General features: G+C 46.1%; 1 protein-coding gene across 1 annotated transcript in view; it reads left to right on the forward strand.

The window, feature by feature from the left end:
- LOC118381930 (unconventional myosin-X-like) overlaps positions 1-14,484 on the forward strand; it is a 76,352-nt gene that overhangs the window by 16,726 nt on the left and 45,142 nt on the right. The window contains 1 exon segment of the mRNA XM_052488683.1: positions 4,786-4,884. Coding sequence (XP_052344643.1) covers positions 4,786-4,884 — 99 coding nt within the window.

Below are 14,484 nucleotides of genomic sequence, written 5' to 3' on the forward strand. Positions count from 1 at the left end.
TACTGGGTTAAGGTCATGATGCTGTTGACCTTAACAAATCAGGTTTTTATCTAAAATGTTCCGGTACTGGGTTAAGGTCATGATGCTGTTGACCTTAACAAATCAGGTTTTTATCTAAAATGTTCCGGTACTGGGTTAAGGTCATGATGCTGTTGACCTTAACAAATCAGGTTTTTATCTAAAATGTTCCAGTACTGGGTTAAGGTCATGATGCTGTTGACCTTAACAAATCAGGTTTTTATCTAAAATGTTCCAGTACTGGGTTAAGGTCATGATGCTGTTGACCTTAACAAATCAGGTTTTTATCTAAAATGTTCGGTACTGGGTTAAGGTCATGATGCTGTTGACCTTAACAAATCAGGTTTTTATCTAAAATGTTCGGTACTGGGTTAAGGTCATGATGCTGTTGACCTTAACAAATCAGGTTTTTATCTAAAATGTTCGGTACTGGGTTAAGGTCATGATGCTGTTGACCTTAACAAATCAGGTTTTTATCTAAAATGTTCCGGTACTGGGTTAAGGTCATGATGCTGTTGACCTTAACAAATCAGGTTTTTATCTAAAATGTTCGGTACTGGGTTAAGGTCATGATGCTGTTGACCTTAACAAATCAGGTTTTTATCTAAAATGTTCCAGTACTGGGTTAAGGTCATGATGCTGTTGACCTTAACAAATCAGGTTTTTATCTAAAATGTTCCAGTACTGGGTTAAGGTCATGATGCTGTTGACCTTAACAAATCAGGTTTTTATCTAAAATGTTCCGGTACTGGGTTAAGGTCATGATGCTGTTGACCTTAACAAATCAGGTTTTTATCTAAAATGTTCCAGTACTGGGTTAAGGTCATGATGCTGTTGACCTTAACTAATCAGGTTTTTATCTAAAATGTTCCAGTACTGGGTTAAGGTCATGATGCTGTTGACCTTAACAAATCAGGTTTTTATCTAAAATGTTCGGTACTGGGTTAAGGTCATGATGCTGTTGACCTTAACAAATCAGGTTTTTATCTAAAATGTTCGGTACTGGGTTAAGGTCATGATGCTGTTGACCTTAACAAATCAGGTTTTTATCTAAAATGTTCGGTACTGGGTTAAGGTCATGATGCTGTTGACCTTAACAAATCAGGTTTTTATCTAAAATGTTCCGTACTGGGTTAAGGTCATGATGCTGTTGACCTTAACAAATCAGGTTTTTATCTAAAATGTTCCAGTACTGGGTTAAGGTCATGATGCTGTTGACCTTAACAAATCAGGTTTTTATCTAAAATGTTCGGTACTGGGTTAAGGTCATGATGCTGTTGACCTTAACAAATCAGGTTTTTATCTAAAATGTTCGGTACTGGGTTAAGGTCATGATGCTGTTGACCTTAACAAATCAGGTTTTTATCTAAAATGTTCCAGTACTGGGTTAAGGTCATGATGCTGTTGACCTTAACAAATCAGGTTTTTATCTAAAATGTTCCAGTACTGGGTTAAGGTCATGATGCTGTTGACCTTAACAAATCAGGTTTTTATCTAAAATGTTCGGTACTGGGTTAAGGTCATGATGCTGTTGACCTTAACAAATCAGGTTTTTATCTAAAATGTTCGGTACTGGGTTAAGGTCATGATGCTGTTGACCTTAACAAATCAGGTTTTTATCTAAAATGTTCCGGTACTGGGTTAAGGTCATGATGCTGTTGACCTTAACAAATCAGGTTTTTATCTAAAATGTTCCGGTACTGGGTTAAGGTCATGATGCTGTTGACCTTAACAAATCAGGTTTTTATCTAAAATGTTCCAGTACTGGGTTAAGGTCATGATGCTGTTGACCTTAATAAATCAGGTTTTTATCTAAAATGTTCCAGTACTGGGTTAAGGTCATGATGCTGTTGACCTTAACAAATCAGGTTTTTATCTAAAATGTTCCGGTACTGGGTTAAGGTCATGATGCTGTTGACCTTAACAAATCAGGTTTTTATCTAAAATGTTCCAGTACTGGGTTAAGGTCATGATGCTGTTGACCTTAACAAATCAGGTTTTTATCTAAAATGTTCCGGTACTGGGTTAAGGTCATGATGCTGTTGACCTTAACAAATCAGGTTTTTATCTAAAATGTTCCGGTACTGGGTTAAGGTCATGATGCTGTTGACCTTAACAAATCAGGTTTTTATCTAAAATGTTCCGGTACTGGGTTAAGGTCATGATGCTGTTGACCTTAACAAGGGCCCCAAGGACCAGCGGAAACAAAATAGCCCCATAACATCAAAGATCCACCACTGTATTTTACAGTAGGTCTGGGGTTCTGCTCTGCTTATGATTGGCCAAAGACCTCTATGTTCATGTCGTCATATGTAAACACCTGGAGTTTGCTCAGTGAAATTGCCACTTGGATTGGAACCAGTGTTTTTGGTCAAATGATATGAAATAGAGCTCTTTGGCCACGCCCACCAGTGGTGGGTTTGGTGTCGAAATAAGAATGCAGGCTGTCAATCATTTCAGACCCCCATTGTGCATGTAATCAACAGTAACTGTAGCTAGTGATATATATATATATATACCTATCACATAGAGACCTCCCAAAGAGTGTGTGTATTTGTCACTGGCCCCGGGTGTTCAACTCACAGTACAGCAGCTCCACCCCGAGCTACCCATCTGGGTGTGTTTTCTGCCTGGTTAACTCCACAGCCTTTGTCGGGAGTGTATGTAAGTGTGTGTGTGTTGTCATGCGGGAGCAGGGGGTTGCCGGGGGGTGTGGGCCATCTGTTGCTAAAACAATACGTCTCTTCTCCTCCTCTTCCTCCTCTCTCCACCCCTCTTTCTCTCACTCTTCTTTCAGATGTGCACATCTGGGCTGCGTTCAGTATGTTCTTACGTTCTGGATCGTTCAATTGAGCCGAAACGTTGCTGTACTGAACGACCAGTTCAAAACGGGGAGGGGTTGTGGAAATGTATACAGCCATGGCCACTGCCCTTAAAATACTTCACACATTTCCTCAAGCCACACCTGTGAAACGGGAGCAAACGTACCTCAAAGTCTGTTCAAGTGCCCACAAGGACGTTTTGGGGAAACGTGTCGTTCAGTACAAACCATTCCTCAACGTTGCAAATGTTCAAGCGAACGGAACGCACCTCAGGTATCCTTGATTTTTTCAGGGTCCTCCTTCTCACACACCCTACCCACCCACCCCTTCTATACCTCTCCCTCACCCCTCCCTCACCCTCACCTACTTTACATGTAATGCAGTGGTCCCCCTTTAACTTCCCTCTACCCTTCCTCTTCACCTCTTCACCCCCTTTGTAATACAGTAGTCCCCCCTCCCCGTGTCAGGGTAGTGTAGGGGTCAGGGGTTAGAGGTCACTGACTGGCTGAAAGGTAGCTTTGTGTTCGAGGGACAGAATAAATATGACACTTCCTCTTTCACCACCTCTATCACCCTGTCTCTCTGTCTCCACCTCTATCACCCTGTCTCTCTTTCTCCACCTCTATCACCCTGTCTCTCTGTCTCCACCTCTATCACCCTCTCTCTCTTTCTCCACCTCTATCACCCTGTCTCTCTTTCTCCACCTCTATCACCCTGTCTCTCTTTCTCCACCTCTATCACCCTGTCTCTCTTTCTCCACCTCTATCACCCTGTCTCTCTTTCTCCACCTCTATCACCCTGTCTCTCTTTCACCACCTCTATCACCCTGTCTCTCTTTCTCCACCTCTATCACCCTGTCTCTCTTTCACCACCTCTATCACCCTGTCTCTCTTTCTCCACCTCTGTCACCCTGTCTCTCTTTCTCCACCTCTATCACCCTGTCTCTCTCTCACCACCTCTATCACCCTGTCTCTCTTTCACCACCTCTCTATCACCCTGTCTCTCTTTCTCCACCTCTATCACCCTGTCTCTCTTTCTCCACCTCTATCACCCTGTCTCTCTTTCTCCACCTCTCTATCACCCTGTCTCTCTTTCTTTACCCCCCACTTCTCTCCTTCTCTCTACTAGAGAGGACACGTATCTCTCCTTCTCTCTCTCCTTACCTCTACTAGAGAGGACACGTATCTCTCTCCCTTTATGTCTTTCTGCCTGACAAACACAGACTCTCTCTCTGGCCGACAGTGTTGTTGCTGTGTTAGAATGGTGGATCGGCATCAGGACCCAGCCGTGTCTCTCTGTGTTCCCCTCCAGCACATCTGAAACGTCTGTCTGAGAACACACACACACACACACACACACACACACACACACACACACACACACACACACACACACACACACACACACACACACACACACACACACACACACACACACACACACAGACTAGAGAATATGGACTCGCTTGAAGAGCGAGTGTTTCTTACTAATTGGAACTTGTAGCTGTGGCATACAATAAGGCTATAGCCACAATTCTACCTATGTACATGTAAGTTGGGCTTATGGTGTGTGTGTGTGTGTGTGTGTTGTCATGCAGGAGTAGGGGGTTGCCAAGGGGTGTGGGCCATCTGTTGCTAAAACAATGTGTCTCTCCTCCTCCTCTCTACACCCGTTGTTTGCTGTGGTCTCTCCAACCCTCTGTAGCTATGTGTGTTTGGCCACATCAAAGTGATGCTTTGGTTTTGTTTGCATCATAATGCATCAAGGTACATTTTTTCACCACTGAAAGGTCTTATCTTGAAAACCTGACTGCTGACATCCACAATATGTTTTAGAGATTGTATTATCAGTGTAATAATGGACAAAGCATTGAGTGTGTATGATTCCTTTATCCTGGTGGGTGTTATAGTAACCGTGTGTGTGTGTGTGTGTGTGTGTGTTGCAGGGGGCCCGTGTGTGGATCAAGGAGAAGGAGCAGCTGGTCCCCTCTACTGTCAGCTCCTGTGGAGACGGAACCCTGGTCCTCACTACCGACTATGGAGAGGTACGACACACACACACACGCGCGCACACACACACACACAGATATAAAGCTGTTGTCCTGCCCAGCTCACCACCACTGGCCAAAATAATGGAATTAAATGTTTGTTTTAATCTAATTAAGAATGTGTGGATAAGTCCCCCCACCTACACACATAATGGGTTATGATGGTTGTTGTAGAGTGTGTTTGGCTCCAGTTGGCAGCGTTTACATGGTGCTAATAATAGTACTCTGGTTTTCCTTCCAGAATATATACTTATTTTCTCTATCCACCATTCTCTATCTCTCTCTCTCTCTCTCTCTCTCTCTCTCTCTCTCTCTCTCTCTCTCTCTCTCTCTCTCTCTCTCTCTCTCTCTCTCTCTCTCTCTCTCTCTCTCTCTCTCTCTCTCTCTCTCCCTATCTCTCCTCTCTCTCCTCTCTCTCCCTCTCTCTCTCCTCTCTCTCTCTCTCTCTCTCTCTCTCTCTCGCCTCTCTCCTCTCTCTCCCTCTCTCTCTCTCTCTCCTATCTCTCCTCTCTCTCTCTCCTCTCTCTCTCTCTCTCTCTCTCTCTCTCTCTCTCTCCTCTCTCTCTCTCTCTCTCTCTCTCTCTCTCTCTCTCTCTCTCTCTCTCTCTCTCTCTCTCTCTCTCTCTCTCTCTCTCTCTCTCTCTCTCTCTCCTATATTTCCCCTCTCTCTCTCTCCACTGGTGGTATAGGTGTTTAAATGTTAGCTCGGCTGATGGTGAATTTCTGATCAGCAGGATCGGAAAGAGACAGGGGAGTCAATGGGAGGATAGGGCAGAAGGTGTTAGGCAGTAGTTGGAGAGGACAGAGGGGGGGGGGGACAGGGTAGGAAAGGGGAGGATTACATTGTAACAGGTTGTTATCGATGCAAACAGACATGGTCCCCTTTCTAATGAGAGACTTCTCCCTGTCTCTCTGGTCCTGGAAGATACAGACTCTGACCCAGTTCACCCTGACTGGGCCTTGTTTTGCTGACTACTACTACTGACGTTTAGGGCTGGTTTCCCAGACACAGTCAAAGACTAATCCTCGACTAAAAAGCATTTTAAAAGGAGATTCTCCATTGAGTTTGATTTTAGTCCAGGACAAGGATTGGTCTGTTTCTGGGAAAGTGCCCCTTAAAGGTTAAGGGAGAGTAAAGGGCATTATGGTTGTCTATGAACGCAGCTGAGTTACATTGTTGCCATCGGTCAACCGCGTTCTAAAACGTGTGTATTTGTGGCGGACTGTCCGATCCTAGATCTGTGTTGAAGCAAACTAACTATGGGACGGGGACCGTCATTCTAGGTTACCATGGAAACGGCCAGAGAGTGACAGTGGAGGGATTCTCTGTATGTGTTCGTCTGTGATTGGCTGGCGGTGTCATCACATGGGTGCGTGTAAGCACACACTGGATTGGCTTCCATCTCGGTGTCTGTGAGAACATCACACTGGACACACACACACACACACACACACACAGGCTATGTTAGAGCTGGGTTATACAGAGAGAAAGTAATGTGACCTGGATTTCAGCGGCAAGAGTGAAAGCTGCAGTGAGAGCTCACATGAGTACAGGATACGCTCCAGGGACCAGTCCACACACACACACACACACACGCACGCACGCACGCACGCACGCACACACACACACACACACACACACACACACACACACACACACACACACACACACACACACACACACACACACACACACACACACACACACACACACACACACACACACACACCTGGATAGACAACCACATGTACACATACACACCTGCACCCGTAGAGTCTTCTGTTTCTCCCCATCTCTCTCCCTCCATCTCTCCCTCATCTCTCTCCCTCCATCTCTCTCTCCATCTCTCTCCCTCCATCTCTCTCTCCATCTCTCCTTCCATCTCTCCCTCCATCTCTCTCCCTCCATCTCTCTCTCCATCTCTCCCTCCATCTCTCTCTCCATCTCTATCTCCATCTCTCCCTCCATCTCTCTCTCCATCTCTCTCCCCATCTCTCCCTCCATCTCTCTCCCCATCTCTCCCTCCATCTCTCCCTCCATCTCTCTCCCTCCATCTCTATCTCCATCTCTCCCTCCATCTCTCTCTCCATCTCTCTCTCCATCTCTCCCTCCATCTCTCTCCCTCCATCTCTCTCCCCATCTCTCCCTCCATCTCTCCCTCCAACTCTCCCTCCATCTCTCCCTCCATCTCTCTCCCCATCTCTCTCCCCATCTCTCTCCCCATCTCTCTCTCCATCTCTCCCTCCATCTCTCTCCCTCCATCTCTCTCCCCATCTCTCCCTCATCTCTCTCCCTCCATCTCTCCCTCCATCTCTCTCCCTCCATCTCTCTCTCCATCTCTCCTTCCATCTCTCCCTCCATCTCTCTCCCTCCCTCTCTCCATCTCTCCCTCCATCTCTCTCCCTCCATCTCTCTCCCCATCTCTCCCTCCATCTCTCCCTCCATCTCTCCCTCCATCTCTCCCTCCATCTCTCCCTCCATCTCTCTCTCCATCTCTCTCTCCATCTCACTCTCTCCCTCCATCTCTCTCCCTCCATCTCTCCCTCCATCTCTCTCCCTCCATCTCTCTCCCCATCTCTCTCCCTCCATCTCTCCCTCCATCTCTCCCTCCATCTCTCCCTCCATCTCTCCCTCCATCTCCCTCCATCTGTCCCTCCATCTCTCTCCCCATCTCTCTCCCTCCATCTCTCCCTCCATCTCTCCCTCCATCTCTCTCCCTCCATCTCTCTCCCTCCATCTGTCCCTCCATCTCTCTCCCTCCATCTCTCTCCCCATCTCTCCCTCCATCTCTCCCTCCAACTCTCCCTCCATCTCTCCCTCCATCTCTCTCCCTCCATCTCTCTCTCCATCTCTCTCCATCTCTCCCTCCATCTCTCTCCCTCCATCTCTCTCTCCATCTCTCTCCATCTCTCCCTCCATCTCTCCCTCCATCTCCCTCCATCTGTCCCTCCATCTCTCTCCCTCCATCTCTCTCCCTCCATCTCTCTCCCCATCTCTCCCTCCATCTCTCCCTCCAACTCTCCCTCCATCTCTCCCTCCATCTCTCTCCCTCCATCTCTCTCCCCATCTCTCCCTCCAACTCTCCCTCCATCTCTCCCTCCATCTCTCTCCCTCCATCTCTCTCCCCATCTCTCCCTCCATCTCTCCCTCCAACTCTCCCTCCATCTCTCCCTCCATCTCTCTCTCCATCTCTCCCTCCATCTCTCCCTCCATCTCTCTCCCTCCATCTCTCTCCCCATCTCTCCCTCCAACTCTCCCTCCATCTCTCCCTCCATCTCTCTCCCTCCATCTCTCTCCCCATCTCTCCCTCCATCTCTCCCTCCAACTCTCCCTCCATCTGTCCCTCCATCTCTCTCCCTCCATCTCTCTCCCCATCTCTCTCCCTCCATCTCTCTCTCCATCTCTCCCTCCATCTCCCTCCATCTGTCCCTCCATCTCTCTCCCTCATCTCTCTCCCCATCTCTCCCTCCATCTCTCCCTCCATCTCCCTCCATCTGTCCCTCCATCTCTCTCCCCCATCTCTCTCCCCATCTCTCTCCCCATCTCTCTCTCCATCTCTCTCTCCATCCCTCTCTCTCCCTCACACACACTCATATTATGCTCTCTTAATCCACATCACTCTGCAGTTCACAGTGCAGCGAGACAGACAGTGTACATCTCTCTCTCCTTCTATCTCATTATCTTTCTCTCGCTCTCTCTCTTTCTCTACCTCTCTATCTCTTATCTACCTCTCTATCTCTTTCTCTACCTCTCTCTCTCTCTCTCTCTCTCTCAATTCAATTCAATTCAAGGGCTTTATTGGCATGGGAAACATGTGTTAACATTGCCAAAGCAAGTGAGGTAGACAACATACAAAGTGAATATATAAAGTGAAAAACAACAAAAATTAACAGTAAACATTACACATACAACAGTTTCAAAACAGTAAAGACATTACAAATGTCATATTATATATATATATATATATATACACATATATACACAATGTACAAATAATTAAAGGACACAAGATAAAATAAATAAGCATAAATATGGGTTGTATTTACAATGGTGTTTGTTCTTCACTGGTTGCCCTTTTCTCGTGGCAACAGGTCACAAATCTTGCTGCTGTGATGGCACACTGTGGAATTTCACCCAGTAGGTATGGGAGTTTTTCAAAATTGGATATGTTTTCGAATTCTTTGTGGATCTGTGTGATCTGGGGGAAATATGTCTCTCTAATATGGTCATACATTGGGCAGGAGGTTAGGAAGTGCAGCTCAGTTTCCACCTCATTTTGTGGGCAGTGAGCACATAGCCTGTCTTCTCTTGAGAGCCATGTCTGCCTACGGCGGCCTTTCTCAATAGCAAGGCTATGCTCACTGAGTATGTACATAGTCAAAGCTTTCCTTAATTTTGGGTCAGTCACAGTGGTCAGGTATTCTGCCGCTGTGTACTCTCTGTGTAGGGCCAAATAGCATTCTAGTTTGCTCTGTTTTTTTGTTAATTCTTTCCAATGTGTTAAGTAATTATCTTTTTGTTTTCTCATGATTTGGTTGGGTCTAATTGTGCTGTTGTCCTGGGGCTCTGTAGGGTGTGTTTGTGTTTGTGAACAGAGCCCCAGGACCAGTTTGCTTAGGGGACTCTTCTCCAGGTTCATCTCTCTGTTTGTGATGGCTTTGTTATGGAAGGTTTGTGAATCGCTTCCTTTTAGGTGGTTGTAGAATTTAATGGCTCTTTTCTGGATTTTGATAATTAGTGGGTATCGGCCTAATTCTGCTCTGCATGCATTATTTGGTGTTTTACGTTGTACACGGAGGATATTTTTGCAGAATTCTGCGTGCAGAGTCTCAATTTGGTGTTTGTCCCATTTTGTGAAGTCTTGGTTGGTGAGCGGACCCCAGACCTCACAACCATAAAGGGCAATGGGCTCTATGACTGATTCAAGTATTTTTAGCCAAATCCTAATTGGTATGTTGAAATGTATGTTTCTTTTGATGGCATAGAATGCCCTTCTTGCCTTGTCTCTCAGATCGTTCACACCTTTGTGGAAGTTACCTGTGGCGCTGATGTTTAGGCCAAGGTATGTATAGTTTTTTGTGTGCTCTAGGGCAACAGTGTCGAGATGGAATTTGTATTTGTGGTCCTGGTGACTCAACCTTTTTGGAACACCATTATTTTGGTCTTACTGAGATTTACTGTCAGGGCCCAGGTCTGACAGAATCTGTGCATAAGATCTAGGTGCTGCTGTAGGCCCTCCTTGGTTGGTGACAGAAGCACCAGATCATCAGCAAACAGCAGACATTTGACTTCGGATTCTAGCAGGGGAGGCCGGGTGCTGCAGACTTTTCTAGTGCCCGCGCCAGTTCGTTGATATATATGTTGAAGAGGGTGGGGCTTAAGCTGCATCCCTGTCTAACCCCACGACCCTGTGTGAAGAAATGTGTGTGTTTTTTGCCAATTTTAACCGCACACTTGTTGTTTGTGTACATGGATTTTATAATGTCATATGTTTTACCCCCAACACCACTTTCCATCAGTTTGTATAGCAGACCCTCATGCCAAATTGAGTCGAAGGCTTTTTTGAAATCAACAAAGCATGAGAAGACTTTGCCTTTGTTTTGGTTTGTTTGGTTGTCAATTAAGGTGTGCAGGGTGAATACATGGTCTGTTGTACGGTAATTTGGTAAAAGCCAATTTGACATTTGCTCAGTACATTGTTTTCATTGAGGAAATGTACGAGTCTGCTGTTAATAATAATGCAGAGGATTTTCCCAAGGTTACTGTTGACACATATTCCACGGTAGTTATTGGGGTCAAATTTGTCTCCACTTTTGTGGATTGGGGTGATCAGTCCTTGGTTCCAAATATTGGGGAAGATGCCAGAGCTAAGTATGATGTTAAAGAGTTTTAGTATAGCCAGTTGGAATTTGTTGTCTGTATATTTGATAATTTCATTGAGGATACCATCGACACCACAGGCCTTTTTGGGTTGGAGGGTTTTTATTTTGTCCTGTAACTCATTCAATGTAATTGGAGAATCCAGTGGGTTCTGGTAGTCTTTAATAGTTGATTCTAAGATCTGTAGTTGATCATGTATATGTTTTTGCTCTTTGTTCTTTGTTATAGAACCAAAAAGATTGGAGAAGTGGTTTACCCAGACATCTCCATTTTGGATAGATAATTCTTCGTGTTGTTGTTTGTTTAGTGTTTTCCAATTTTCCCAGAAGTGGTTAGAGTCTATGGATTCTTCAATTGCATTGAGCTGATTTCTGACATGCTGTTCCTTCTTTTTCCGTAGTGTATTTCTGTATTGTTTTAGTGATTCACCATAGTGAAGGCGTAGACTCAGGTTTTCCGGGTCTCTATGTTTTTGGTTGGACAGGTTTCTCAATTTCTTTCTTAGATTTTTGCATTCCTCATCAAACCATTTGTCATTATTGTTAATTTTCTTCGGTTTTCTATTTGAGATTTTTAGATTTGATAGGGAAGCTGAGAGGTCAAATATACTGTTAAGATTTTCTACTGCCAAGTTTACACCTTCACTATTACAGTGGAACGTTTTACCCAGGAAATTGTCTAAAAGGGATTGAATTTGTTGTTGCCTAATTGTTTTTTGGTAGGTTTCCAAACTGCATTCCTTCCACCTATAGCATTTCTTAATGTTACTCAGTTCCTTTGGCTTTGATGCCTCGTGGTTGAGTATTGCTCTGTTTAAGTAGACTGTGATTTTGCTGTGGTCTGATAGGGGTGTTAGTGGACTGACTGTGAACGCTCTGAGAGATTCTGGGTTGAGGTCAGTGATAAAGTAGTCTACAGTACTACTGCCAAGAGATGAGCTATAGGTGTATCTACCATAGGAGTCCCCTCGAAGCCTACCGTTGACTATGTACATACCCAGCGTGCGACAGAGCTGCAGGAGTTGTGACCCGTTTTTGTTGGTTATGTTGTCATAGTTGTGCCTAGGGGGCATATGTGGGAGGGGATGCTGTCACCTCCAGGCAGATGTTTGTCCCCCTGTGTGCTGAGGGTGTCAGGTTCTTGTCCAGTTCTGGCATTTAGGTCGCCACAGACTAGTACATGTCCCTGGGCCTGGAAATGATTGATTTCGCCCTCCAGGATGGAGAAGCTGTCTTCATTAAAATATGGGGATTCTAGTGGGGGATATAGGTAGCACACAGGAGGACATTTTTCTGTTATGATAATTTCCTTTTGAATTTCTAGCCAAATGTAGAATGTTCCTGTTTTGATTAATTTAATGGAGTGAGTTAGGTCTGCTCTATACCAAATTAGCATACCCCCTGAGTCCCTTCCCTGTTTCACACCTGGTAGTTTGGTGGATGGGACTACCAGCTCTCTGTAACCTAGAGGGCAACCAGTGGGTCCGTCTCCTCTATACCAGGTTTCTTGCAGGATGACAATGTCTGTGTTACCGATTTCTTTGGTGAAGTCCGGGTTTCTGCTCTTTAGGCCAAAGGCAGATGACCTCAGGCCTTGGATATTCCAGGATGATATAGTGAAGGCTTTTTGTTCCATAGAATGTCCAATGTTGTTGGTCGTGTGGTTTGGCCTCAGGCCAGTAAGTGTGAGCAGAGCCTCTCTCTCTCTCTCTCTCTCTCTCTCTCTCTCTCTCTCTCTCTCTCTCTCTCTCTCTCTCTCTCTCTTTCTCTACCTCTCTCTCACTATCTCTCTCTCTCTCCATAATGTTTCTCCCTCCACCATTTTCAACCAGAGACTCAAATTAGACTAAGTTAACCATGCTCCACTTCTCTCTCTCTCATTCTCTCTTCTTCACTTGCTCTGTCTTTCATTCTTGGCTCGTTCTCTCGCTCCTCTGTTTGTCTCTCTCATCATCCATTTTTAAACTATCCTAGTGTAGAAAATTTGGGGGGTTCTGCTGTGTGTGTGTGTGTGTGTGTGTGTGTGTGTGTGTGTGTGTGTGTGTGTGTGTGTGTGTGTGTGTGTGTGTGTGTGTGTGTGTGTGTGTGTGGGGGGTGGGGGTGTGTGTGGGTGGGTGGGTGTGTGTATGTGTGTGTGTGTGTGTGTGTGTGTGTGTTATTCAATGATAAACTGAATCAACACACAGACTCAGCCCACTCTAAAACACACCAGAGGGCAAAAGAACAGAAGGAGACATTTTATTCTACTCCTCTACAGTACTTCTACAGGCTCTTACTCAACAGTCTGAACACACACACCAACACACACACACACACACACACACACACACACATTGACCATTCACACAGGGAGCGGGGCTCGAGATTCAATCTGAAAGAGAGAAGGAGAAATTGAGTGGAGAAGGAGTGGGGGAAGGGGAAAGGAGAGTGGGAGGAGGAGGAGAGGAGAGTGGGAGGAGGAGGAGAGGAGAGTGGGAGGAGGAGGAGAGGAGAGTGGGAGGAGGAGGAGAGGAGAGTGGGAGGAGGAGGAGAGGAGAGTGGGAGGAGGGAGGAGAGGAGAGTGGGGGAAGTGGAAAGGAGAGTGGGAGGAGGAGGAGAGGAGAGTGGGAGGAGGAGGAGAGTAGAGTGGGAGGAGGAGGAGAGGGAGGAGAGGTAGCAGGGTCAGGCGAAGGAGAGAAATTACTGTAGTAGGAAAGAGGGGAGGCAGAGAGAGGAATATATGAAAAGAAAGGAGGGATGGAAAGAAAAGGGAGAGGGATAAAAAGATGGTTTAGAAGGAAATGGACCCAGGGACTAAGAACTGAGGAAGATAGGTGAGTGTATATGCAGAGGAACAGAGAGAGAGGGTGAAGAGGGAGAAGAGAGAGAGGGAGAAAAGAGAGAAGGAGAAGAGAGAGTGGGGGAGAGAGAGAGAAGAGAGAGAGGGGGAGAGAGAGAAGGAGAAGAGAGAGAGAGGGGGAGAAGATCGAGTGGGGGAGAGAGAGAGAAGGGGGAGAGAGAGAAGGAGAAGAGAGAGAGGAGGGAGAGAGAGAAGGGGGAGAGTGAAGGAGAAGAGAAAGAAGGGGGAGAGAGAAGGATAAGAGAGAGAAGGGAGAGAGAGACGGAGAAAAGAGATAAGGAGAAGATAAGAGAGAGAAGGAGAAGAGAGAAGGAGAAAAGAGAGAGGAAGGAGAGAGAGAGGGAGGAGAGAGAGGGGAGAGAGAGAGAGAGAGAGAGAGAGAGAGAGAGAGAGAGAGAGAGACGGGGGGGGAGACATGGAGGGAGAGGGAGAGAGAAGGAGAAAAGAGAGAAGGAGAAAAGAGAGTGGGAGGAGAGAGAGGGGAGAGAGAGAGAAGAGATGGAGGGAGGAGAGAGAGAAGGAGAAAAGAGAGAAGGGAGAGAGAGAGAAAGAGAGAAGGAGAAAAGAGAGAGGGAGGAGAGAGAGAGGGGAGAGGGAGGGAGAGAGAAGAGAGGGAGGGAGAGAGAGAGAGAGAGAGAGAGAGAAGAGAGGGAGGGAGAGAGAGAGAAGGGGGAGAAGGAGGAGAGAGAGAGGGGGAGAGAGGAAGAAGAGAGAGAGAGGGGGAGAAGAGAGAGAAGGAGAAGAGACAGAGAAGAGAGAGAGAGCGGGAGAAGAGAGAGAAGGAGAAGAGAGAGAAGGAGAAGAGAGAGAATGAGAAGAGAGGAATAGAGAAAGGGAGAAGAGAGAGGGGGAGAAGAGAGAGAAGGAGAAGATAGAAA

Source organism: Oncorhynchus keta, chromosome 30 (genome assembly GCF_023373465.1).
Source record: "Oncorhynchus keta strain PuntledgeMale-10-30-2019 chromosome 30, Oket_V2, whole genome shotgun sequence".
NCBI classification, from domain to species: Eukaryota; Metazoa; Chordata; class Actinopteri; order Salmoniformes; family Salmonidae; genus Oncorhynchus; species Oncorhynchus keta.